The following is a 26,698-nucleotide window of genomic DNA, read 5'->3' as shown; positions in this document are numbered from 1 at the left end:
CCAGGGAACTCATTTAAGGGTATGACAGAACAAGTTTCACAGTAACTGCCTAGCTCTCAGTGCCTAAAAAATAATGGAAGTTCTCCTTAAGTGGCAACTTCCATAGAGTGCAGGGCAGGTGGATGGTGAGGAACTAAACAGTAACAGAGGAGAATATGCAATCTACTCACTGCTCCCCTCATACCTGGTATTCCTCACTCATACTATTTCAAATCATCACCCACAGTACCCACCATCCTCCAGCTTCAGTAATCCCCACTCCCTGTTTAAGTTGTTTTCCGGACATTTGGCTTTCTGTAGTTCAACAAGTGTCTAGACAGCATGGTGTAAAATCAGACATGCTGCTTGGATTATAGCTGCAGCACTGTTTTCCTTACTGTGGACCAGACATAACAGTATAACAATTCTGAGTGTCATTTCTTAAATTTATCTGCTCCTAAATCATCTTTCATTTGTGTTTTCCTGATGCTGAAGAGCCTAATTAAATTTCTCCATAATTTCAAATGCTGATGTAACTAACAAGTTTGCAAATGCAGCCGTGTAGATTACAGAATATAATATATACAGGTTAGATGGAGTTTTGTTTTTTTTAAAAACACAGGTTTGGGAAAGATATTTAATAATTGTTTTAACGAATTCTGTTAGTACTTTTTTGTGCCTACACTGGTCACGTTTGTTTTGTTTAACTGGTTAGGGTTAGAGGGCTGAGCTGGAGTTTGGTTTGTGATGTTGTACATATGAAGTGAAATTTCTAAGCCCATTGCTAGATGTATCGATATTCTCTCCAGATGTGTTATAGATGAAAAGTTATGAAATGGAAAGGATATGCAAGGCTGGTAACCAAGTTGGATTAACCCAGCATGTAACTTGTGTAACAAAGTTCCTCCTCTGCCTTGGTGGGTCCTGCGCTTATTGGCGGATTTGCTTGCCTCAGAGATTCACGGCAGCCCTCAGTTTGGCCACTTTGCTAATGGCTCAAACCTGCCATCCACTCAGCTTATGACTGGCCAACCTGGGGGAAAACAGAGAACAATCCCCGCAGTCTCTGTGTCCCACCTAGTGGGTCGGGGACAGGCCAGATCCCTTTCCAATTTAGACCTTCCCTTCTAGTGTTTCTCACAGACCAGGTCAACTCCTCCTGTGTCTGATCATGAGTTGGGGGGAACCTGGGCCCACCCTCTACACCAGGTTCCAGCCCAGGGCCCTGTGGATAGCAGCTGTCTACAATGTTCCCTGTATCAGCTGCGTGACAGCTACAACTCCCTGGGCTACTTCCCCATGGCCTTCCCACAGCACCTTCTTTATCCTCACTGCAGAATCTTTCTCCTGAAGCCTGATCATGCTTGAACTCTTCAGTCCTCCAGCAGCATGCCTTCTCACTCCCTGCTCCTTGCGCACTCCCCTACTAACTGATGGGAGGTCCTTTTTAAACCAGGTGTCCAGATTAGCCTGCCTGCCATAATGATTCTACGAAGTTCTTAATTGGCTCCAGGTGTCTTGATTATCTTGCCTGTCTTAACTGGTTCTAGCAGGTTCCGGATTGCTCTAGGGCATCCCCTGCTCTGGACACTCAGGGAACAGAAAACGGTTTATCGAGTGGCCAGTATATTTGCCTTCTAACAGACTCCTGTACCCCACTGGTCTGGGTCTGTCACACTTGCTTAAGTATAAAGCGATACATGGTGGCACCTCAAAGTGTTAGTGGTCCCCCCCCCACGTGGGGATAGGCTGTGTTTTTCCTCAAGGAAAATAAGTCTCCATTAGAACAAAGCTAAGAAAAAGTATAGTCCGTTAGAAGGATGATTCAAATATTAGTCGTTAACCATCAGACCATCCATCCTTTAGAGCAGGGGTTCTCAAATCTTTTCTTTTTGAGGCCTGCCCAACATGCTATAAAAACTCCCAGGCCCACCTGTGCCACAATAACTGTTTTTCTGCATATAAAAGCCTGGGTCAGTGTTAGGGGTAACAAGTAGGGCAATTGCTCATGGCCCCACACCACAGGAGACCCCGTGAAACTAAGTTGCTCAGTCTTCAGCTTCAGCCCCGGGTGGCAAGGCCCTGGGCTTCAATCCAATGCAGTGGGGCTTTGGCTTTCTGCCCTGGGCCCCATTAAGTCTAATGCCAGCCCTGCTAGGCGGACCCCCTGAAACCTGATCACAACCCCCCAGGGGGTCCCAGATCCCTGGTTGAGAACCACTGCTTTAGAGAGCAGTCTTGAAAATAATGCAAGATTTAACTAGTAACATGGGACAGGCAGATAAAAGTTTAACTACATATAGCTTAAGGCATAAAAAAAAAAATCTCAGTGATTCACTAGAATCCTTGGTCATGACCATTGCTCTATGTGGGAGCACATCTGCTGGTAGCCACCTGAATTCTGGATAGAGGGCGATGCAGAACTCCCTGAATATCTGGAATTCCTTGTGCTAGGAACATGCCACTCTGTCATGCTATGAGCTTGCAGATTTAAGTTAAAAAACTATTGCTATCACTTGATATCTTAAGTTATTTGATCGTTAACTGTTATTTTAGTAATATGCAAGATCTCCTTGGATACAGGTCACAAAAGGTGCTATAGAAGAAAGGGACAGAAGCCAGTTTTGGCTCACATTCTGGCCCCATAGTGCCTCACTCCCCATGACAATCCTGGTCTTACCCTTACAGGGTAGGGTAGCCCTATGCTGCTGTCCTGTACAGCCTGTAGTGTAGGGGGCAGGGTTGGAGTGCACTACACTCCAGCTATTATGGCCACTCTGCCAGCCTATCAGCAGGCATTGAAGGCTGCGGCTCCAACTTGCATATAGGCCAATTGGAATCTTGGCAAGAAGCAATGACAACTTAAGGTCGCCTTTGTCCCATTGTAGAAGTTGCACCTTCTGGCTGTACCACTCAGGAGATACAACTCAGAATCGGGATCTGGGAGAGGTAGACATTTTTAATAGTTACAAGTAGCTCTGGGGGACATTTATACTTACTGGCTGGAGGCCTGCTTCAGGAACTCCTCATCTGTATGTTTGAAAGAGTCCAAAAGGCATCTTTTCACTGTTTTCTCCACACTGACTACCTCTCCTGTAACACAAGAGAAAGTGGTGTATGCTCCTTTTGAAACACCATGCTTATCTAATCCTTGCCTCCTTCCTCACCTGTCTGACATGCATAAACAGGTCACACTGCACACATTAGTTACATAGGGCAGACATGACCCATGTGCCCAACTGCCAAAGATTCAGATATAAACGTGCATGGCCAGCTTGTATAATACAGCCTAGTTATTCACCCTTGAAGACAAGGGACACCTAATGTAATGCTATTATTTTCCTCAGCCATATTCATACATCTGCTATGGCTATTCCATAGAGTTTGCCTAACCTAGCTAACACCGTTATGGCTTTTGGCTTGATAGCCTAACAAATCTACTCAACAACTTATCACACCTCTCCTGTCTCCAGCCTAGAGGCATGGTCACCCAATACTCCACACACAGCTATGTCCCTGACTCGGGCTATCCAAAGTAATTTCTTAATAGACACACCACAGCAGCAAGTCATGAGGAATGACAGATGATGCACATGTCCCCATATGGCCCTCTCCTACCTTTAGGAAATTTCCTAATCAGGTTTTGGTGCAGATTCTGTGCTGCAAATTTTGAAGCTCGAACTCCCCCATGGCCATCAAAAACAGCAAAGTACGAGACACGGGTTCTGCAAAGGAAGAAACATGAATGTAAACTAGCTGTGAAAGGGCTGATATCAACCAGAAGTTAAGATTTAGTAAAGAGGCTTGTGTCCACAGCTGCTCTCCCAACCTGTATTGGAACAGAAAATGCAGTGTTTCCTCTAAAAAGCGTAGAGCTAGCATGTGTGGAGTACTAAAACTTTCCCCATCTCCCCCAGGAAATGAAGGAAAGGAAGAGAGGCTATGGCCCCCAGCTACATTTAACAACAGCTAGACATTGCACCTCATGGGCACTCCAACTCTGGAGCCTCTATCCAACAATTTCAGAATTTGCTATTCACAGATGCCAATCCAACACATCCCAGAATTCTCTTCATGCAGAATGGTTGCTACAGCTGTGCAATACACAAGAGACGTGGGGACATACTAATTATTGTCAAATTGCCTTTTGTTCTACAAGCTTTAGATCACATATTTAGCTTTAAAAGAATGTTTTTAAAATGATCTTTTATGGTCTGTCAGTGTTGCTTTTAAAAATGATACATTCCACCACTTCCCCTTAAATTAATTATATCTTTCAGATTGTTAAAGTTGAGAGTTTGATACCTGATGGCTTCTCTTCTTCAAGTATCCAAGCTCCTCATCACTGTCATACCTGGGATTTTAACTAACTGTTGTGAAACCCCAAAGGCAAGGCTTAAAACAGTTATACTCAAGTTGAGAGCCTTCAGGTATCTTGTGCCTGATATCCAGAGGTACTAGGAGGAGTTGACTGAAGTCAACAGGAGTGGTGGGTACTCAGCACTTCACGGGGAAAAATAAATAAATAAAAATAAGAAAGTCAGGTCTTAGGCACCTGATATGGACCACCTAACAAATGAGGCACCTTTTGCATCATCAAACCTTACATGATTTTCTCAAAGTCAGTGGCAGATCTAGGAATACAATGCAGATCACCCACACCACCACACAAAGCAATATTTAGTCACAAGCAGTAGTTGCTCAGAGTGAGGGATCATTGTCAAGAGCTCAGGCAAAGTTAATGGGAGCTCTTTCATCTTTTTGTCATGACTCAGCAAGTTAAGGAAGTATGGGCTGGATGAATGCACTATAAGGTGGGTAGAAAGCTGGCTAGATTGTCGGGCTCAACGGGTAGTGATCAATGGCTCCATGTCTAGTTGGCAGCCGGTATCAAGTGGAGTGCCCCAAGGGTCGGTCCTGGGGCCGGTTTTGTTCAATATCTTCATGAATGATCTGGAGGATGGTGTGGATTGCACTCTCAGCAAATTTGCAGATGATACTAAACTGGGAGGAGTGGTAGATACTCTGGAGGGGAGGGATAGGATACAGAAGGACCTAGACAAATTGGAGGATTGGGCCAAAAGAAATCTGATGAGGTTCAATAAGGATAAGTGCAGGGTCCTGCACTTAGGATGGAAGAATCCAATGCACCGCTACAGACTAGGGACCGAATGGCTAGGCAGCAGTTCTGCGGAAAAGGACCTAGGGGTGACAGTGGACGAGAAGCTGGATATGAGTCAGCAGTGTGCCCTTGTTGCCAAGGCGGCCAATGGCATTTTGGGATGTATAAGTAGGGGCATAGCGAGCAGATAGAGGGATGTGATCGTTCCCCTCTATTCGACATTGGTGAGGCCTCATCTGGAGTACTGTGTCCAGTTTTGGGCCCCACACTACAAGAAGGATGTGGATAAATTGGAGAGAGTCCAGCGAAGGGCAACAAAAATGATTAGGGGTCTAGAACACATGACTTATGAGGAGAGGCTGAGGGAGCTGGGATTGTTTAGCCTGCAGAAGAGAAGAATGAGGGGGGATTTGATAGCTGCTTTCAACTACCTGAAAGGGGGTTCCAAAGAGGATGGCTCTAGACTGTTCTCAATGGTAGCAGATGACAGAACGAGGAGTAATGGTCTCAAGTTGCAGTGGGGGAGGTTTAGATTGGATATTAGGAAAAACTTTTTCACTAAGAGGGTGGTGAAACACTGGAATGCGTTATCTAGGGAGGTGGTAGAATCTCCTTCCTTAGAGGTTTTCAAGGTCAGGCTTGACAAAGCCCTGACTGGGATGATTTAACTGGGAATTGGTCCTGCTTCGAGCAGGGGGTTGGACTAAATGACCTTCAGGGGTCCCTTCCAACCCTGATATTCTATGACTCTTGTGTACTACAATGTTATTCCCTGGCTCTGGAGGTCTGGCCTACTTACATTTGAGGGGGCAGGGGTCTGCACTCCTCAGTGATGTCATTCAAGATGACATGTGCATCCTGCATCTCTTCTCGTTCACCTTTTCTCTCTGCCATATAACCTTTCAGTCCAAAGATGCCTCCAGATGCTAGTGAGAAACAAAGCAAAACTTAAACACATGAAACGTCTCCGTCTCCTGAGCCTGATTTACAAACTTGTGATCATTTTGCTCTATGCAAGATTCTGAAAATCCCATGGCATCATGACAAGAAGCACGTCTTGCCCTGCATGGGCTATACTTGAAATTAAAAAAAATTTTTTTTTTTAAAAAAGGGTCAGCTTTTGGAACCTTTTGCTGAAAATGACATGCTTTGTGACACTAGTATTAAGTGTCCCCACATCAGAAACTGTAAGGCAGTTTGTATCCTACTGAAGCAGGACAACCATGCTTGAGTGCTAAAGCTACATCAGACTGGGATATCACGCATGACCAGGAGAGGGATGCACTCCATGGAAACTCTTTTGATGAAACAGTAAATCTAATGAGGCTGCTAACAATAGATAAAATAAAGCTAAACCAAATGCTGTTTCAATCAAATTTATCTTTCTTGGTTTGAACCTACTGAACGAATCCAGTTCTCAAAGCCTAGTGCAATGTTAGGAAATCTGTATCACTACTGTGTTTTACACATCTGTACCAAAAAGCAAGCAAGCCAGATGTGAAAGTTTAAGCCAGTTTTCTCAGGATTTCTAATTTCATTGCAACCATTTGATGGAGTGACAAGATGCTAGCAGGGCAAAGTGGTCTGAACCTCTGCCAGGAGTCAGATAGTCACTTCCACACCTTTGCTACTCCAGGACTTGTGCTCTGACTGCAGGTCTCTGGATGGTTGTGAAAGTACCCACTATTATACTTCTGGGCTGGTTCAGCACAACTGCTAATAGCCTCCCAAATGAATACCTAGGGGATGCATCGAAACCCTGGGATCTAAGTATGAACTCTGCCAGCAGGCAGCACACTTCATTTCTTAAAAATAACCATAGAAAGTGTACTAAGGAACCAAAGATCAGCTTTGATCTGGACTTACTCAACCCAACTTAAAGAGTACAAAACAGAGTACATTTGTTTTCAAACTGTCTGAAAACCTTTACAAACTTTCTTTTCCACAAGTTCTTCATGGCCATTCTTCTCTTCCTCTGAGACTTTCCTCTTCTCTCCTTTCCCATGATTTCCTACTGCTGAGACCTGCTCAGTGATGCGTGAAGCTAGAAGACAGCAAAAATTCAGATATCTGAAGACTTTGCAGAAGTGTTTTCTGCCCTTTTTTGTTTTTATTGATGGGAATCACTCACCTCTTACACTGAAGAGAACAATTCCTTTTACACTGAAGGATTATGGACCTACAGTACTACTACTAGTCTGGTAAATTTTGGTTGGCAGACTCCCCTCTCCCCCACTTTGGTCCTGTCGTTAGTTTCCTAGCTACCAGACTGATCTTGGTTAACTGCTTGGATATGTTAAAACCAAAAGTTTAAAGCTGAGGAATTTCTAGTTTTTGCAACATGACTGTGTGGAAGTATAAGGTTGTATAAGGGGACATGCTGGATACATTGTATATGAGAGGGCATGCCAAAACATGTTACAAAGTATCTGAGGGAGCACACATAGGGACAGTTAGCTTTTGAATGGAGAAGCAATTAAGATAGAGCCAGCACGTCTAAGAAGCAGGCATCAGAATGGAAGGTGTGAAGGGCAATTAGTTAAGTTAACTGGAAGCTGTTAAAGGAGATTGTTAAGGGTGGCAGGTAATTGAAGATACGTGACTGGTCTCAGGGATCTCGAAGGGTGGTGACTAAAATCTTTTTCTTCTTTTGTCTGTAACTTCTCTGTAAGTTGTTCTCCAAAAAACTGTATAAATTAAGAGACACAAGCCCCACTCGGGGGGCTCACTTCTAAATGTTTTATTAGCAAAGCTGCTCTGCTAATACAGAGTGGTCTGATAAATTGTGAGTCTGAGTCAAACTTTTTCATGCATGATAGTTGTCAAGGATGGTTACTACTTTCTAGGACAGACAATACTATTCTTATATAGAAGATATACAAGAGACAGGATGGACTACAAAATAAAGTTGGGGGTGATGAAGCAGAAATATAATTATCATGGCATCTGAAGGGACAGTGGATTCAATGCTCATGGAATGAATCTCCTCCTAGTCCCTAAGGACTATCTGTCTACATAATGAAAATTTGGCAAATCTGGCAGTCTTGCTTTAAGAGGAATCCACAATTGTAACAGCAGTAGGCAGTTTTGGCCAAGATCAAGTCACAGCAGCAAGGCTGTATGAAGCTTGTGCAGTGCTTAACTGTGGCATGTATAACTATAGCCAGTGCTCTCTAAAGTGAGCAGTGTAAAGTTCACTCCAACCTGCAAAAAGCATAAAGTACAACAGTGGCTCTCAACCTTTCCAGACTACTGTACCCCCTTCAGGAGTCTGATTTGTCTTCTGTACCCCCAAGTTTCACCTCACTTAAAAAGTGCTTGCTTACAAAATCAGAAACAAAAATACAAAAAAGTGACATAGCACACTAGTACTGAAACATTGCTTATTTTCCTCATATTTTTACTATATAATTATCAAATAAATCAACTGGAATATAAATATTGTACTTACATTTCAGTGTACAAACAAGTCATTGTCTGTATGAAATTTTAGTTTGTGCTGACTTTGCTAGCGCTTTTTATGTAGCCTGTTGAAAACTAGGCAAATATCTAGAGGAGTTGATGTACACCTGGAAGACCTCTGCACACCCCTGGTTGAGAACTACTGTATTATAAAACCCATTATCTGCAGTCTTTCAAGGACATCAGAGATGTTATGGAAAGGAACTTGTGCACTTGTTTCTGCAGATAGATCCACATTTGATTAACTTAGATTTTGTGTTACATGAATATGACACCACTACCAGTGCAACTGCCCAAATACTCACCAAGATACAGGCAAGATTGTTGGAACAAACAAGATGAATCACAATCCCAGTATGATAAGCTATGCTGACAAATTCCATGAGGAAAGACATGTATGGAGCCTCATGAAGGCTGTTACAGTCCCTTACCTGAGTCCCCACTGCTAGCTGGTGGGAGATCATCAAAGAGCAAAGGTCCTCCTGTCCCTGAAACACAAGAAAGCAGTCAACAACATGTAAATTGAGTTCCTCCACCCCATGAGCAGAATTCTGATTCTGTCCCACAGACATGTGAAAGCTACAAAATGCCAGCTTACTCAGACCAGATCAGTTTAAATGCATACCTCTCCAGCATATAAACAATTATTAGCACACAATGGGAGGACCTAGGCCTTATGCTGATGTTTTTAATATGCCCCATGTTAACATTTCAAAAAATATGAAAGATCCATATTAAGATAGCAATTTATATTAGTTGAAGAAATGAGTGAGGAGGAAGAAGATGGACACTCAAACATGTAGATATTCTGAAAGATTTTATCCTATACTTATGTATAATTAAAAAAGGTTTAGATAAAATTTCAGCGTGAGAAGAGATGCTGATGCAAACAGAAGCTAGGCAGATGCCGACAACACGATTAGAGTCCTCTTACCTGAGTCAGCACTGCTGACCGGTGGAAGATCATCAAAAAGCAAAGGCCCTGTCTGTGCTTCTTTACCTAAGACACAGAGTAGAGTCAGAACACACTTGAAAAGTTATTCACGGGAGAAAAGGAATGCCCCATTGTTCTAGAACAATCCTTGCCCCAAATGACCCTCTCCACCCAAACTATAGACCACTACTGCACAAGACAGAAACTGCCACTTTCCTGGAAATCGTCAGAACTCATTTCTAGCTAAAGCACTTCTGATTTACAAGAGTTAAAATGACTCCTTTAGAAACCTCGGCTATTGTAGGAAATAAAGGGGCAGAAATTCTTTTAGGTTATTTCAGATAACGCTGCTAAGTATTTACATGAAGCAGAGGACACACAGAAGTGGCAAATGGAAGAAATCTGGATCATTAACACTGATGTTCTAAGCACTTTGAATTCCCCACAGAAACTGCAGTATACCTCAGTTCTTCTACCATTCTGCTCTCTTCCTTTTCTACTAACCAGGGCTTTTTCTTCTGAACCACATCCATCTACCCTGCTGAGCCCTTGGCTTTCAGTTCACAGCAAATACCTAGTAGATGTTCATGTCCTTACAACCATCTGATGTCATGTATGATTAAGAGCTGGGACATCATGATTATTCACAGTATTTGTTGCATCCGATGAAGTGAGCTGTAGCTCACGAAAGCTTATGCTCAAATAAACTGGTTAGTCTCTAAGGTGCCACAAGTACTCCTTTTCTATTCACAGTATGTTACTTGGAGAAAGGAATGCTATCAAACAAATACTACAACGCTGACTGTGACTGTGCACTCCATATGATGTTATGAAAATATACTATTGAGAGTGAATATAACTGGAATATGCTTCATGCAAAAGGTCTCTTGTAAGGTATCATTACAAAGCTTATAAACTACTGTGTGTGTGTTCATCCTATTTGTATAAACATATTCTTGTATCTGAAACTAGAAATATGAAATATAACTCTGAGGTCCTATTGTAATTATGCAAAGTGTGGGCCATTAATGGTGGCTTTGAATCTTGATGGCTCCCATTAACCAGGGCAATTGGTTGTAAGTGGCTCTGTTTACTTGCAAGTCTCCCTGTATGCTGGCAAGTGGGTAATGAAGTCTTACAGTGACGTGATCATGTCACCTGAACTGAAATCCATCTTTAACCCGGTGCTTTTCCATTTAGAAGGAGGGGTGGGAACCCAGAGAGGGACAAAGGATTCCCGTCTTGTGCAAAAGATATATAAGGGGGTGGAACAGAACAACGGGGGAAATGAGAAATCCCCTAGCTACCACCTGAGCTGGAACAAGGACTGTACCAGGGAAAGGATTGGGCCCAGCCTAGGAAGGTGTCCAGTCTGTGAAAAAAAGCTTATTGAAATATCTGAGGGTGAGATTTTAATCTATATTCAGTTTTCTTACTGTATTAGGCTTAGACTTGCGTGTTTTATTTTATTTTGCTCGGTAATTTACTTTGTTCTGTCTGTTATTACTTGGAACCACTTAAATCCTACTTTTTGTATTTAATAAAAATCACTTTTTACTTATTAACCCAGAGTAAGTATTAATACCTAGGGGAACAAACAGCCATGCATCTCTCTCTCTCTATCAGTATTATAGAGGGCGAACACTTTATGAGTTTACCCTGTATAGACATTACACAGGGTAAAATGGATTTATTTGGGGTTTGGACCCTATTGGGAGCTGGGTATCCGAGTGCGGGAGACAGAAGCACTTCTTAAGCTGTTTTCAGTTAAGCCTGCAGCTTGTAAGGGCACGTGGCTCAGACTTGGATCTGTGTTTGCAACAGGCAAGCGTGTCTGGCTCAAACAAGGCAAGGCACTGAAGTCCCAAGCCGGCAGGGAAAATGGGTTCAGAGGTAGTCTAGGCATAACAGGTGGCAGTCCCAAAGGGGTTTCTGTGATCCAACCCGTCACACTGACTATTTTAAAAAACTCCAGAGAGCACCTTTTAAATAATAGGTTCTGGTTATTTTTTAAAAGTTCAAGAGTTTTTCTGCTCCTCTTTTGGTGTTTGAAGATATTTTCAGCTACATAAATAGAGCTATATGGGGGGGGGGGGAAGGGACAGCAAAGCTGACTACACAAAGTGCTGTCAAAAGCACAAAACAAACTAAAAATAGAGAAAAAAATCTTAACTTCACCCAGTTACAATAATCCTAGTTTTTACCTACTGTAGTTACAAGTAACAAACAACTCTTTAGGCAGAAACGGGATTTTTCAAGTTGGAGATATTTCCTTAAAACTGTTCAGCCTGAACGGATTATTGGTTAACTTCAAAAACAGAAAGGGGGTTTCTTGTAGAGATATTTCTTTTTAGCTACGCGAGTATGATATGGAGTTGAAAGAATCATTATAGTGGTTAAGGCCCACTCCTGCCAAGCTTACACATGCTTAACTTTAAGGAATGTGACTAGTCCGATTACACCTCATGAGTAGTCCCATAAAGTCAATGTTAGTGAGGTTTAAGTCTTCGCAGAATTGGGGCCTAACTAAGTTGGAGGGTGGAAAAACATTACAATATATATTTGAACTGGAAATGAACTTTAGCGAATTGTTTGAAGTAGGTCAGACCTCAGGCTATATTTCTGTGCAGATTTCCCACAAACAAACAGTCATTTTAACAGGGAAGAAAAGAATATATAGCTAAAAAGGGAGTCTTTTCCTCTTACTGTTGAACTAACAAAACAATGACCAATACAGCTTATCTGGGCTCCCTCTTATTCCTGAGGGAATTCTGCACCAAAAAGTAACAATTCTGCAAAATTCTCCATATTCTGTCAAAACAATATAATCATGCCAGTTACAATTATTTTTGTAATTTCAAAATATCTGTCAGCAAGTATGGGGGATGGATAGCTCAGTGGTTTGAGCATTGGCCTGCTAAACCGAGGGTTGTGAGTTCAATCCTTAAGGGGACCATTTAGGGATCTGGGGCAAAAATTGGGGATTGGTCCTGCTTTGAGTAGGGCATTGGACTAGATGTCCTCCTGAGATCCCTTCCAACCCTGATATTCTATGAATACAGACAAAAAGATTCTGGTAATTTTTTTTGACATATTCCTTACAATGTATATTAATAGAGAATTGTGTAATTCATTTAAAATTACAGTACAGAACTGTATTTCCCGCACCTGTCAGAAGCAGCGCACAGGCATGGGGGAGGCAGGGGTAATGGAAGAGCTGAGGGAGAGGGAAGGAGCCTAGGAGTGAATCTGAAAGGTGTTGGGTGTGAGGTTTTTCTTTGGGGGGGGAAGAGAAGAGGGATTGTTAGGGTGTTGGAAATCCTCCCCCATGCAGACCCTGGCTGACCCTCCCATTCAGTCAGGCACATCTGCCCCTGTCCCTCCACCCCTCATCCCCCTGGGTTTCTGCAGCCCCCCTCCCGCATCCCCAGGCTCAATGCTGTCACCCTACTAGCCCATGCTCCAGTCTGTCATCCCCCGCTCCACTAGCCATACTGAACCCCTGTCTGTGACCCTGCCAGCAGCCTTGTGTGTCCCACTCTGTCCTAATCTGGCTCTGCAGGCAGGGTGCTGTGATAAACTCTACTCCTGGGGGAATTCTGCAGCATTGGACATAGAATTTTGTATTTTCCCGCATAAAATACATTTTACCTAAGAAATGCTGCAATTGTGAGCCTTTTGCCCACCAGAGGCCACTGTGGCACTAGAACAGCTAGCACGAACACAGCTGGCTGTTCTGGCACCACAGCAGACTCTGGTGGACAAAAGGCAGAATGGCAGCACTTCTTAGGCAAAATGTGTTTTGTGTATTCCCACATAAAAACAATGCGAGACAGATGAATTCTGCATGTCTGCACATGCACAGAATTCCCCCAGGAGTATCCCTCTGGCGACTTATCAGAACACCTGAAATGCATATGCACTTAAGGAAGCAGTTGGCCTTGAGTTCAAATCCTGTCTGGGATATATTATCTATTACCAGCAGGAGAGAGAGTTTGTGTGTGTGGTTTTTGGAGGGGGGTGAGGGAGTGAGAGAACCTGGATTTGTGCAGGAAATGGCCTACCTTGATTATCATACACATTGTGAAGAGAGTGGTCACTTTGGATGGGCTATTACCAGCAGGAGAGTAAGTTTGTGTGTGGGGGGGTGGAGGGTGAGAAAACCTGGATTTGTGCTGGAAATGGCCCAACTTGATGATCACTTTAGATAAGCTATTACCAGCAGGACAGTGGGGCGGGAGGAGGTATTGTTTCATGGTCTCTGTGTGTATATAATGTCTTCTGCAGTTTCCACGGTATGCATCCGATGAAGTGAGCTGTAGCTCACGAAAGCTCACGCTCAAATAAATTGGTTAGTCTCTAAGGTGCCACAAGTACTCCTTTTCTTTTTGCGAATACAGACTAACACGGCTGTTACTCTGAAACCTGTCTGGGATACGTTTACATCAGAAAGACCTAATTTAAACATTTATTTTTCTTGACAAAATACACACCCAGTAAAGTGGATTTAATGACTTCTAGTAAATCACCAATATATTTCACAAGGGTGCACAATACAAAACCATACTGATAATTATATGAATAAGTTATTAAAATAGTTCTGAACTCCTATAAAAAGTGGTATCAAAACTAATATTTGCCATAAAAGATGGAAAAAAGGACTAAGGGTTGAACTCTGCCACCCTTTATGCACATAAAATCAGTAGGATTGTATGTATAATCAAGTATGCTCAACATGAGTAAGATGGGCAGAATCTGGCCCTACAGAGCACCAAGTTAATAAAAAGAAAAGGAGTACTTGTGGCACTTTAGAGACTAACAAATTTATTTGAGCATAAGCTTTCATGAGCTACAGCTCACTTCATCGGATGCATTCAGTGGAAAATACAGTGGGAAGATTTATACACATAGAGAACATGAAACAATGGGTGTTACCATACACACAGTAACCAGAGTGATCACTTAAGGTGAGCTATTACCAGCAAGGGGGGGGGGGGGAAACAGATGGGCCATTTCCAGCAGTTGGCAAGAACATCTGAGGCACAGTGGGGGGTGGGGGGGTGGAATAAACAAGGGGAAATAGTTTTACTTTATGAATCACTACAAAAGGGGAATGCACAAAATCCAAAAGGACTAGAAAGAAACAAAGAATAGAAAAGAATTGAACAGCTTAACTAATGGAAGTAGAGGGAGACACAAAAAGATTATCATCTGGGAAAAAAGCTGACAAAAATCATTCCTCCTCCTCCCCACAAAAGTGTCTTTATTCTCTATCCTCTCTTGCAGAAGATGAAATAGTGTGCTCATTTAAAACATTTCCCAGCCTCTTAGCTAAAAATGTAAATCCCTAGCCATGAAGACTGATTTAGTGACCAGTCTAACTGAAAAACAGGTTTTAGACAAGCCACTGTAGAAAAAGTGGGGAAGCATCTGTAAGCAGGGAAAGGTCAGGCATGTGGGAGAAGGTTATATTCCCTTACCGGAGCTGCTGGATGGTGGGAGATCATCAAAAAGCAAAGATCCTCCTTTTAGTACTTCGGTCCCTGAAACCCATCAGAAAACAGTAACAATATGATTAAAGTACCCAGGCCGGTCACGAATGGGTGATTCACACACAGAATGGAATTGTGAACCCCTCTGTCTATGACAACAGTAGTTTCTAAATGCACTGCTCCAGGATATAACAGCTGTTACTGCAAAGAGATCTCAGGTATTTCAGTCTGAAAGCTTAATCTATTTAGTTTATCAAAGAGAAGGTTCAGAGGCAACCTATCACAGTCCACAGGTACATGCACAAGAGATTTCTGATAGGAGTCAGCTCCCTAATTTAACAGAAAAAGGCAAAACAAGATCCAGTGATTGAAAGATGATGCTAGACAAGTCAAACTAGAAATAAGGCACATTTTAAAGTGAGGATAAATTAGCCATTGGCACAATTTACCTAGGAATGTGGTGGATTGCCGTCTTTAAGCTAAGACTAGATATCTTTCTAAAAGATGTTATAGCTGAAGCAGGAGTTATGGGCTTCATGTAGAAATTAGGTGAGGTGATCTGGCCTGTGTTATGCAGGTCAGGCTAGATACCTTAGATTTAAAGGCCAAGTAGGACCATTCTAGGTTATCTAACACTATGGTATATTAGTGCCAGATAAAAAAAAGCTTAGGACTTACATGCATATTTTCCATACATTTAAACATTTAGCATCCCTTTTACCAACCCAAACATCCACAATTTGAAGAGAATCAAAACAGATGACATTTTGAGGACATTATTATGCCCAAAATTCCAAATGGACATTAATTCTAATAGGATAATGCTAACACGGGGTGGGCAAACCACGGCCCACAAGCTGCATCCAGCCCATTGGACCTTTTAATCTGGCCCTTGAGCTCCTGCTGCAGGGCGGGGTTGGGAGCTTTCCCTGCTCCGGTGCTCCAGCCAGGGAGCTTGCCTTGCTCAGCTCTGCGCAGCTCCCAGAAACAAGGGCAGCCAGGGGGCTCTGCACACTGCCCCTGCCCCAAGTGCAGGCTCTGTAGCTCCCATTGGCCGAGAACCATGGCCACTGCACAGTGCCTGCGGACAGGGCAGCATGCAGAGCAGCGTGGCCCCACCCCCACGTGAGAGGCGGAGGGGAGACAGGCCACTGTTTCCAGGAGCTGCTTCAGGTAAGCGCCACCTGGATCCTGAGTGCACCCATGCACCACAACCTCCTGCCCCAGCCCCGACTGCCCTCCAAACCCTTTGATCCCAGCCTGAAGCACCCTCCTGCACCCCAAACCCCTCATCCCCAGCCAGGATGGATTTGATTTAAATCACTAGTCAGGAAAACTATTTAATCATGGATTTCTACATAAAAGTGCATTTTTGTTGGTTGTTATAACGTTAATACATATTCTTCACAACTCAGATACATGTAGAATTCATTTTTAGAAGGTACACTATACATTTTTAAAGTGATTTATTTTGAAAAACTTTTCAAATTAGTTTTACAGCTATATCAGAAAATGAATGTTTGGTTATTTCATTTACCAAAAGGTAACTGAAGCAGATATTTATGAAGTCATTGGGAGGTAAACTATCATTAATATTTGGAGGAGTTTCTTGTCATGCTGTATTAGGAGGAGAACATCACCAGACAGACATTTAAAAATTGTTTTATTTAACTAAAACAACATTATGTATTCTGGATTTTTCTCTCAACAGCAAACATAATATTTTAACAAAACAAGCATATGCATTTTTGAATTTAAACATGCATGTTTTTTAAAATCATGTTGGGTTTTTGTTAAAATTGTTTTTAAACTAAAATAGTTAAATGAAATATATTTAAAAAAATTAAATAGACTATGTCAGCAAGCTCAACATGAGAAACTTAAAATATTGGCTTCTGCAGCTAACTCAGTCATCTTCACCTTCATTTTCCTGTTTGTTCATAATCTGGAAGAGAAAAACAAACAAACAAGCTTTCCTGCTTTTTCAGGTCCCAAATGACTTCTCAATTTGGAATGAATTAGTCCAAAAGGAAGAAAATATTCTTTCTACACTGGTAGAAGAAGCTACTGCTGTTAAAAGTGAGATCACCATTTCAACAGTCTCTGAATCCAAGTGCTTCAGTGACTTCCACGAGTTCTCCGGTATGACTTCTTTAAAACATCATCAGAAAATATATATTTCTTGAATGGTTCACCCTTAGCTCTGAAGTTTATTATAGTTGGCATTATGGAGGGATGATTGCTGGATGTCCATGTCATAGCTAACTCCTCTTCTTCAGCAGTTAATGTTTGACCCTGGTACTGAGTATTGAGAATATTTGCAAGAAAATGAGCTGGAGACAGAGTTAAATTACAAGCTTTAAAAAAAGAATGAATGGGACAAGAACGGTCATTGCATATTTCCCTTTTTAAGATCTCATTCAGTTCCTTCCAAATGTCAACAGCGTCAGCAATAAAATTGCGATTTCCCTGTATTTTGTTCAAGGCTACAGAAATCGGCTTCAGGGTACTCAGCAGGTGTTCAACATTTCTCTTAAGCCCAATGTTGAGAACTTTGGCTGGGACAGTGCCATCTATTTTTTCACGATTTTATTCACAAACTGTCATCAGATTAGGCCAGTGCTTGATACAGCGTTCAAAACAGTCCACTACTGAGGTCCACAGCATGTCTTGTGGGAGAGTTAGCTTGGTTCCTCCCACCTTTTTTTAGAGCAACTGCTGCAAAGTGGTGTTACAGAAGTATTTTGCAATTTCAACATTAGCCTTTATTTCTGGAACACTGAAGTCTTTGGTAGTCATTTGGCTAGTGCATCAAATGAGCACTGCAACCGTATGTTGTTAGCTGGGGACTCTCTTCAAAATAATTTCTTCTCAACTTGGATACATTTGCAGCATTTTCTGTGACCAAGCTGCATACTAGACATTTGAATTGTTTTTTCCACAGTTTGTTATAGCTTTTACTGCTACTTCTTGTAAGTATTCTGCTGTATCAACTGTTTCTGTAAGGAAGACATTCCCTTCTTCTGTTGTCACACAAGCATATAGAACAGGATCATTGTGGACAATGCTCCACCCATCAAGACTCAGGTTAACAATTTCACCCTCTAGACCTTTTGCACACTGCTCAATTTCTCTTTCATACACTTTATCCAGCAATTTTCCTGCAACATCTGCTCTGTTGGGTGGACTGTTAATGACTGAACCATGTTAATGAAGTGTAGGTTCTCAATCATACGGAAACGAGAGTTTGTTGCATAAACAAACCGGGCAATTTTTTCATCAATTACCTCTTTTTGTAATCTGCTGGTTCTTATCACAAACTTATCTATGGTTTCAAGTATCAGAGGGGTAGCCGTGTTTGCCGCTTTTACAGATCCGGACTAAGAGTCCTGTGGCACCTTATAGGCTAACGGAATTATTGGAGCATAAGCGTTCGTGGGTGAATACCCACTTCGTCAGATGCATGTAGTAGAAATGTCCAGAGGCAGGTATAAATATGCAAGCAAGAATCAGGCTACAGATAACGAGGTTAGTTCAATCAGGGAGGATAAGGCCCTCTTCTAGCAGTTGAGATGTGAACACCAAGGGAGGAGAAACTGCTTTTGTAGCTGGCTAGCCATTCATGGTCTTTGTTTAATCCTGAGCTGATGGTGTCAAATTTGCAAATGAACTGAAGCTCAGCAGTTTCCCTTTGAAGTCTGGTCCTGGAGTTCTTTTGCTGCAGGATGGCCACCTTTAAATCTGCTATTGTGTGTCCAGGGAGATTGAAGTGTTCTTCTACAAGTTTTTGTATATTGCCATTCCTAACATCTGATTTGTATCCATTTATCCTTTTACGTAGGGACTGTCCAGTTTGGCCGATGTACATAGCAGAGGGGCATTGATGGCATATATTACATTGGTGGACGTGCGGTGAATGAACTGGTGATGATCTGGTTAGGTCCTGTGATGGTGTCGCTGGTGTAAATATGTGGGCAGAGTTGGTATTGAGGTTTGTTGCATGGATTGGTTCCTGAGTTAGAGTTACTATGGTGCGGTGTGTAGTTGCTGGTGAGAATATGCTTCAGGTTGGCGGGTTGTCTGTGGGCGAGGACTGGCCTGCCTCCCAAGGCCGGTGAAAGTGAGGGATTGTTGTCCAGGATGGGTTGTTTCTAGATGATAGAGATTCTTTTTTTCTTTCTGCTACAGGTGATACGTGGCTACGTGACATACATAATGTGACTGAAACATTATTATTGGCAGATAACTCTGAAACTATAGAAAATGATGGTGATTCTTGAAGGTGGATAGTCTTCAGAATCCTGTACGTTGAGGATGGATTCTTCTAAACAAAATAAGTCAATGCAGTTATTTAATTATTATTACCACCATACTACTCATTTAGTATTACTCATTGCATTCACTGACACTCAGTACTACTTTAAAGGTGAAACTGTAAAAGGAAGATCTGCCTATTTCAGCTATTTATTTTTTATCACAACTACATCTAAAATGCTAGTACCATAGAGTAACAACTACATTTTTTGCTCAAACATGAAAATTCAAGAATAGTCCAGAAGGAAGAGAGGCAGTCCTTAAGAAAGTAGTATGAAATAAAAAAAGTTGACCAACCTGAAGATCCTGCATGTTCAGACATGTTCCTTTCATCATCCTCAACGCAGCTTCCTCCTGAGAAGGAACACTTCTCATGATGTTGTTTCATCTGGCCAACCAGGCCTTTGCATTTCATTCTGCAAGCATGCCTGTCTTACCCACAGGTAGAAGAACTTCATTAAAATACTCCCAAACTGGGTCTCTTTTACGGCTTGTTGCCATTACAGGTTTTCCCTTCTGTGAGGGAATGGTTTGGTAGTTCTCAAATAGATGAAGGCTACACTCAGAAAGACCTCAAGACTTCTGGAATATGCTGCTCAAACAGTTTCACGTTTGTTTCTACTGCCTGTCCCTCCCTTCTCACATTTATCTCTAGACGACTTCTCCTTGTCCAGACCTATTCCACCCCCGATGATCTTCTATTCACTGAACTTTTTGAAACTTTGCACTTTTAGAGGGAGGTAAGGGATTGACTCTGTGTATACAAATTTGCAGAGGGACAATAGGGTTGAAGTCTGTTATTTCTCACCCCTAAATCTTATTTATTTATTTAAAAAACATTTTTGCTGTTAACAAGCATGTTATCTCTGGAGACACAAATCCAGAGTTTGAGAACTGCAAAACTAAGCATCTCTGATGGTATCTTCTAGACTGAGCACTCAGTCCCATTGGGTAGCTAGAAAGATTAACCTAAATAATCTATACAGAAGCCCCTGGAACCCCATAAGATTGGGTCCCTAATCCATGAACTATTGGAACTCATTTACAAAAATGTGTCTTAAACGTTACATGAATATATTGTCTCATACTATAGAATTAGAATACATAATCCCTATTCCATGATATGATGATATCTTTGACCTATAATGTATCTTAATTAAAACTATCTTTCCCTCAAAAAGCATTTTATCAGAAAAATCTGATTTAAATAAAAAGAATCCAATTCTTATTTTTCTTTAAAAAAAACTAATTGATTTTTATCCATCCTGAACCCAGCCCCACCTGAGTCTGCACCCCAAGCCAGAGCCTCACCCCCCCCCGTGTGCCCCAATCCCCTGCCCCAACCAAGAGCCCCCTCCTGCCCAAAAAAACCCCTCCATCCCAGTCAGGAGCACCCTCCTGCACCCCAAACCCATCATCCCTAGCCCCACCTCAGAGTCTGCACTCCCAGCCAGAACCCTCATCCTCCCCGTGCACCCAATCCCCTGCCCCAGCTGGCCCACCATATAATTTCCATACAGAGAGGTGCCCCCCCCCCCCCAGACCAGCATTGCTGGAAACACAGGAGGAAGCCGGAACAGGGCACTTAACATATATTCCAGCACAGCCCTTGAAGCTGTGAAAAGCACAGGTGTGCTGCTACAATGTGCCTCTGGCAACAGATACAAGGATTAAGCTCACAGCAGGCAGAGGCCCTGTGACAGACATGGCTCTTAGCCCCTACTAAATAGCGTGATGCACACACACCAACATCCTAGGTGGGAAAATATTTACCCTGATAAAAGAAATGTCCAGTAGTCGACACTTATTGTTTCTCTCCCTTGCAAGTGTAAGCTACTCTTGCGAAAGCTGGCGTCACCCAGACAGACCAGCCTCAATTTGGCATAAGAAAGGAGAAAGAGAATAAAGCAGTACAGAGGTATAAGTAGGGGACCTACAGCACCATGATTTTTGAGTGCTTTTCACTATCTATCTGCTGGTCAGATAAGTGACAGCCTCCCAAGGCTACTGCAGCTAAGAGGGTCCCTACGCCTTGTCCCTTATTCGTCTTTCCACGGAATTGAGTGACCGATCCTGGCTTGGCACCGCTGGAATCGAGAGATGCAAGGAGGGTAAGAAGCACCCACACCTGATCTCCTATGTTTAGTGTACACATATTTTGAAATAGAGCTCTATACTTTGTTTTCTTTCTTTGGGATTGTGGCTTCAGTTTTGTAACTTGTTTGTGTGTGTGTAACATCTCTACATTTAAGTAAGTAGGCACTAGCAATTTTGTAACCACATGATTAGAATCTAGCTTAATAAATTTTGGTAACCATTTGTGCATAAACCTGACTTGTTTTCTCTGGTTTACTGTAAAGCAGCCGACACAATTAAAGAACCTCAGCCGTTTTGGCTCTAAAGCCCGGCCATTAGGTGAGAGTACTAAGAGCCTAGCGTTGAGTTGTGCTGCCTCCACGGGGCAAACTCTTGGGGCACCTGTCAGTCAATCCTGGCTGCCCGCTGCGAAGGAGCTCTGAGCTCTAGCAGTTAAAGTCACGGGTGGTTAGGACCTTGGGGCATCCGTCAGCCTAGCCCGGGCTGCCCGCCGCAAAGGGACAGTGCGTCCTTGCGGTTAAAGTCACGGATGGTATAAACGGGCATAGCTGGCACCTCACCAAACATCCTTGGCCGTCGGCTAACCGATACCTACTATCCCAAAGACTAAGGCGATGTCTACACTACAAAGTTGTCAACCTATGGTACATCGACATACAGCCACTGCTGTATTTGAACTGCTGTTGCATGTCCACACTATGCAACTCGTGTCCACAGTAGCAGCTCTTGCATCGATACAGAGATCGGTGCACCATGACTAACTATCCCACGTCTGTTAGTATATAAAGTGCCACAGGAATCTCTGCCACTTTTACAGATCCAGACTAACTCGGCTACCCCTCTGATGCTATCCCACTGGGCAACTGACCAAAGGGTGTTTGGGGTTTGTAATGCCTCACGGGAGCAGGTTTAGCATCAGATACTACAGGTTTCTCAATCTCATCATTCCATGGGCATCCTATTAGGTTTCCAGCTGCTTTTCAACCACTCTGGTAACCTGCAAGCCAGCCATCTGTGCCCGAAAGCATGGATCCTGCACTGTTCTTCAGTATTTTAGCTGTGCGTTATGAAGACATAAGAGGAGCTCCACAGGGATGCTATTCACCACCATCCTAACCCTAGCCTCCTCCTTGTAGGAGCAGCATATCTGTGGCTCCACACCTTTCCCTTACCTTCTACTATGCCTGCCGCAGCTCTTCAGATTTTTACACACACAGCTGCATGTCCCTGTCATAGCCCTTCTACTCCCTGCCCTGAGCAAGTTCTTGCAGCTGGAGTGGAGTTGTGCCTACACAGCTTCCTCTCCCCACAGACCCAGGAAATCAACCACCTCCCATGGACTCCACACAGGAACACGTTTGCTGCATGGAGCCAGCATGCTATATGAGGTCTCCATACTGAACAAATTCAAAACTTTCCAGGGCTTTAATAGGGGAGGGATGTTCACTTGTGTACTTGGCTGCATGGCAGTGGAGTTAAAAATGGTATCCAGAGTGCACAGGATGGGCAATGTAGGATACCTCCTGGAGGACACTTAGTGTAAACACTGCATTGCTTAGGTTGCACCTGACACTGAGTAGCTCTAAGTTGCCCTACACTGTATGCCTCTCCTCAAGGTGGTTTTATTATATTGGAGTAACACAAAAGTTAAAATGGCAGGAGGAGCACTGCAGTGTGTACACCTTCATAACTAGGTCAATGTAAGCTGCCTTATGTCGACAAAACTATGTAGTATAGACATGGCCTAAGTCTACTAACCAGAATGAAAAATACCTGCATTGCCTCACCCTCCAAAGCCCCATACCCTTCAATTTAAAGGGACTGAATAACAGCTGCATTATATTGTCAAGCAACTTTCTCTTTATTTTTTTAATGCAACTACATCTCTCTTTTTTGTTCTACCTTCTTTCATGGGAAAGAAAGAGGAGAAATTACATTCAGTCATGCTGTGTCTCTTCCCTGAGTTTTCTTCAATGACCCTATCCACCTCTCTCTAACCTGCATTCCACTCACTCCCTGCCTTATATTTCTGCCTCTTCTCTCCTTTCTCCCCCTCAAATCTAGATGGACGCTATACAGTATGACAGGTTTCAGAGCAACAGCTGTGTTAGTCTGTATTCGCAAAAAGAAAAGGAGTACTTGTGGGAGCTTAGAGACTAACCAATTTATTTGAGCATAAGCTTTTGTGAGCTACAGCTCACTCACGAAAGCTTATGCTCAAATAAATTGGTTAGTCTCTAAGCTCCCACAAGTACTCCTTTTCTTTTTGCTATACAGTATGTCTCTTCTCTCACTTTGCCCCTCCTCAGCCCCCCCTCCTCGCGCACACAGCGCAGTGGAGTTTTACCAGACACCAAACAGCCCTGGGCTGATCCCATAAGCGAAGCCAAGCCCTGGACCACTCTCCCAGAGGTGGAGGACGAGACTCAACCCTGAGAGCGCTATCAGTCGCACCTGGCGAAGCTGGGCTCTGCACCCGCCCTTGGGTGGCGTGCGCGGGGGCCAGGCTGCAGTTGTCCCCTGGCTGGAGCCCACAGGTACGCTTCGCCCGCCCTTCACAGCGAGCAGGGGCTGCAGAGGCCGCGGGTCTCAGGCCACCCGCCCCTCGCCCATGGCTGCCCGTCGCAAGAGCGACCACAACCAGCCCCTTGGTCCGACCCGAGGAGCCCGCCGCGGCCTCCCGCGGCACCAAGACTGAGCGTGGCGCAGGAGGACCCGGGCACATAAGGCCAGCGGTACGGGCCAGGAAGCGTCACCCCGCGCGGCCGAGCCGGGTCAGGCCCGCATGTTTCACCTCACGCCGCAGCCGGGCGCGGGAGAGCGGTGGTTGCTAAGGCTGGCCCCGCCCAGAGGGGCGCAGGGCCCGCTGGGAGATCTCGGCCCCGGCCACGACCCCCTGCGGCGGGAAAAGGTGCGGCCACGCTCACCTGCTGCCGAGGGATCCGGCTCCGGTTCCGGAAAGTCCCCGAACAAATCCATCCAGCCCGGCCCGAGACTCCAGAGCCGCTTCCTAGTTCCTGCTCCTGCTAAGGCCCCGTTCCACCCTCCCTCAATCACCCCGCGGGGCGGGATCAGAACCCTTCGCCGGCCAATCACCCCCGAGGGGCGGGACCAGAGCCCTCTCGCCTACCAATCACCCCGAGGGGTGGGACCAGAGCCGCCTCCTGTCAATCACTTGGCGGGGGTAGGGGCCTGGGGCCGTTGCTAGTGGCTAGTTTTTTTGAAGCAGGTCCTAAGGCCTCTCTCAGCTACTAATCACATGGTGGGAAATGGGGGTCCCCAGGTCAGGCCAGGCCATACCACTGTGCTGTGGCCATCGCGGGGCAAGCAGGGCCTGCAGGTCTGGCCTTCGCCTGAGGTCAGGCTCTGGCAGGGGGTTCTAGGGCAGGGCAGGGCAGGTGTGTTACCCAGGTGCAATGGCCCTGGTGTGCTTGCTGCCCCTCAGTGCCAGGCCCGCCATCGCTCCAGGCAGCGCTGCTCTAAGGAGCAGTCTTGTACCTACATGCTGTGGGGCTCGGCCTGTGCCACCTGCGTGCTTGCATTGTGAGCATCAAAGGCACGATTTGGCCTAGCCACTTGGTGCTAGGTGGGAAGAACTCAAAGCCCAAGTCGGGGGGAGGTTAGAAATCTATGGAGCCATGTTAGGGCTGTCCAGGTTTTCCTAGAGTTTTTTTAGAGGTAACTGTCCTGGGGCATATGTAACGCTGCTCGGTACACACAGTTTTTCTGGTTCAGGCTAATCCTGGATGGCCCAGGTTTTTGTATCAGAGGTGGCAACCCTAAGCCAGCTGGAGCACATCACTTCAGTGCTTCTTCTAGGACTGTTTGGAGACTCTTCCATTACCTCCTTTGTCAACTTTCCCTTCAGAGTGAGGGAGTCAAGCAGCTTCTGTTTACCAAAGATTTAGTTAGCTCCTGATGCCATGCAATGAGGATGTGACACAGAAGAGTGCTGGTAGGAGGCTGCTCTTTGCTTCTTGGGTCTAGTCACCTGACATGGATCAGGGTTATAGAAGCTTAATGCTCCAGTTACATGGTAAGAGGTCAGTATCCACTAACTCCGGTGTCCACTGTACAATTCTCCCTCCCACCCCGCCCCTATGCCCGCTTACTAACTGTGCCACATGTAGCAGGATCTATTTCTCTGTGACATAATCCAATACAACCTTGATGTGAGCCCTGTGTGAAAATATGATACACCGGAGGGTGGGGTGGAACCATCCCATTTTAGTTCACAAAATACTTTCTGACACTAGTATTTGTCCTGCTGATATTAACATTTAATTTTGTCCGCAAGGCCAGCCATATTTATTCATTAACTCCCCACGTGATTTTGCTTTCCACATGACAGAGAAGGCTATATAGCAGAAATCTTTTCCTTGGTCACTACAGGAATATATTAATCATATTTAGGAATTCTGGGTTTCCAAATACCATATTCACATTGACAGATCATGCTAGTCACATAGCTTAAGGCACTATGAAAGGTGCTGAGATACCATGGTGATGGTCATGGTATCAGAAATGGACTATAATAGAACAGAATCTGCAAAACTTTCTCTGAGAGCTTGCAGTGTTTTTAGTTTTGTCCCCTAATATTTCATGTGCCATACATAGGTATGCGCAGCACATTTCATTAGGGTGTGCACCCAGGGAGCCCCGCCCCGACCCCATCCACTCCCTCTCACTTCCCGCCCCCTGACTGCCCCGCTCAGAACCACCAACCCCCCCTCTCCTTGTCCCCTGACTGCCCCCTCCTGGGACCCTGACCCTCACTGCCCCCCAGGACCCCACCCCCTATCTAAGCCTCCCTGCTCCTTGTCCCCTGACTGCCCCCTCCTGAGACCCCCCCCACTGTAACTGCCTCCCTAGGACTCTACCCCCTACCTGTCCCCTGACTGCTCTGACCCTTATCCATACCCCCACCCCCAGACAGACCCCCAGGACTCCCACATCTATCCAATCGCTCCCAGCCCCCTAACAGGACCCCCAGAACTCCTGACACATCCAACTCCCCCTGCTCCCTGCCTGCTCTGACCCCTCTCCATATCCCCCCGCGATGGGCCCCCCCCAGAACCCCCAACCCATCCAACCCCCCTGCTCCTTGTCCCCTGACCGCCCCCTCCAGAGACCCCCCCCACCTCCTAATCACTCCCCAGGACTCCACCAACTATCCAACCCCCCTGTCCCGACTGCCCCGACCCCTAGCCACATCCCCGGCCCCTGACAGGCCTCCTGGGACTCCCATGCCCTATCCAACATCCCTGTTCCCCGTCCCCTGACTGCCCCCAAGACCCT

At 44.5% G+C, this 26,698-nt stretch overlaps 1 protein-coding gene across 6 annotated transcripts in view; it reads right to left on the bottom strand.

Annotated features, from left to right (window-relative positions):
• ILKAP (ILK associated serine/threonine phosphatase) overlaps positions 1–24,459 on the bottom strand; it is a 57,989-nt gene extending 33,530 nt beyond the window's left edge. Inside the window, exons 1-9 of one of the 6 annotated variants that reach the window (XM_073360509.1) lie at positions 24,328–24,459; positions 19,601–19,735; positions 14,978–15,040; positions 9,498–9,563; positions 8,995–9,051; positions 7,026–7,145; positions 5,901–6,027; positions 3,598–3,704; positions 2,979–3,072 (exon numbers count right to left, since the gene is read on the bottom strand). In XM_073360509.1, the coding sequence (XP_073216610.1) occupies positions 2,979–3,072; positions 3,598–3,704; positions 5,901–6,027; positions 7,026–7,145; positions 8,995–9,051; positions 9,498–9,563; positions 14,978–15,040; positions 19,601–19,735; positions 24,328–24,379 (821 nt within the window). In that variant the 5' untranslated portion in view covers positions 24,380–24,459. Of the gene's footprint in view, positions 1–2,978; positions 3,073–3,597; positions 3,705–5,900; positions 6,028–7,025; positions 7,146–8,994; positions 9,052–9,497; positions 9,564–14,977; positions 15,041–16,909; positions 19,314–19,600; positions 19,736–24,327 lie in introns of those variants that run through there. The other 5 variants (XM_073360513.1, XM_073360510.1, XM_073360512.1 and 2 more) reach the window with 5 other exon arrangements.
• Between the last annotated feature and the right edge of the window lie 2,239 nt (positions 24,460–26,698).

Source organism: Lepidochelys kempii, chromosome 9 (assembly GCF_965140265.1).
Source record: "Lepidochelys kempii isolate rLepKem1 chromosome 9, rLepKem1.hap2, whole genome shotgun sequence".
Lineage (NCBI taxonomy): Eukaryota > Metazoa > Chordata > Testudines > Cheloniidae > Lepidochelys > Lepidochelys kempii.
Note: the sequence above shows the minus strand (reverse complement) of the source record. Positions and strands in the feature narration are given on the sequence as shown.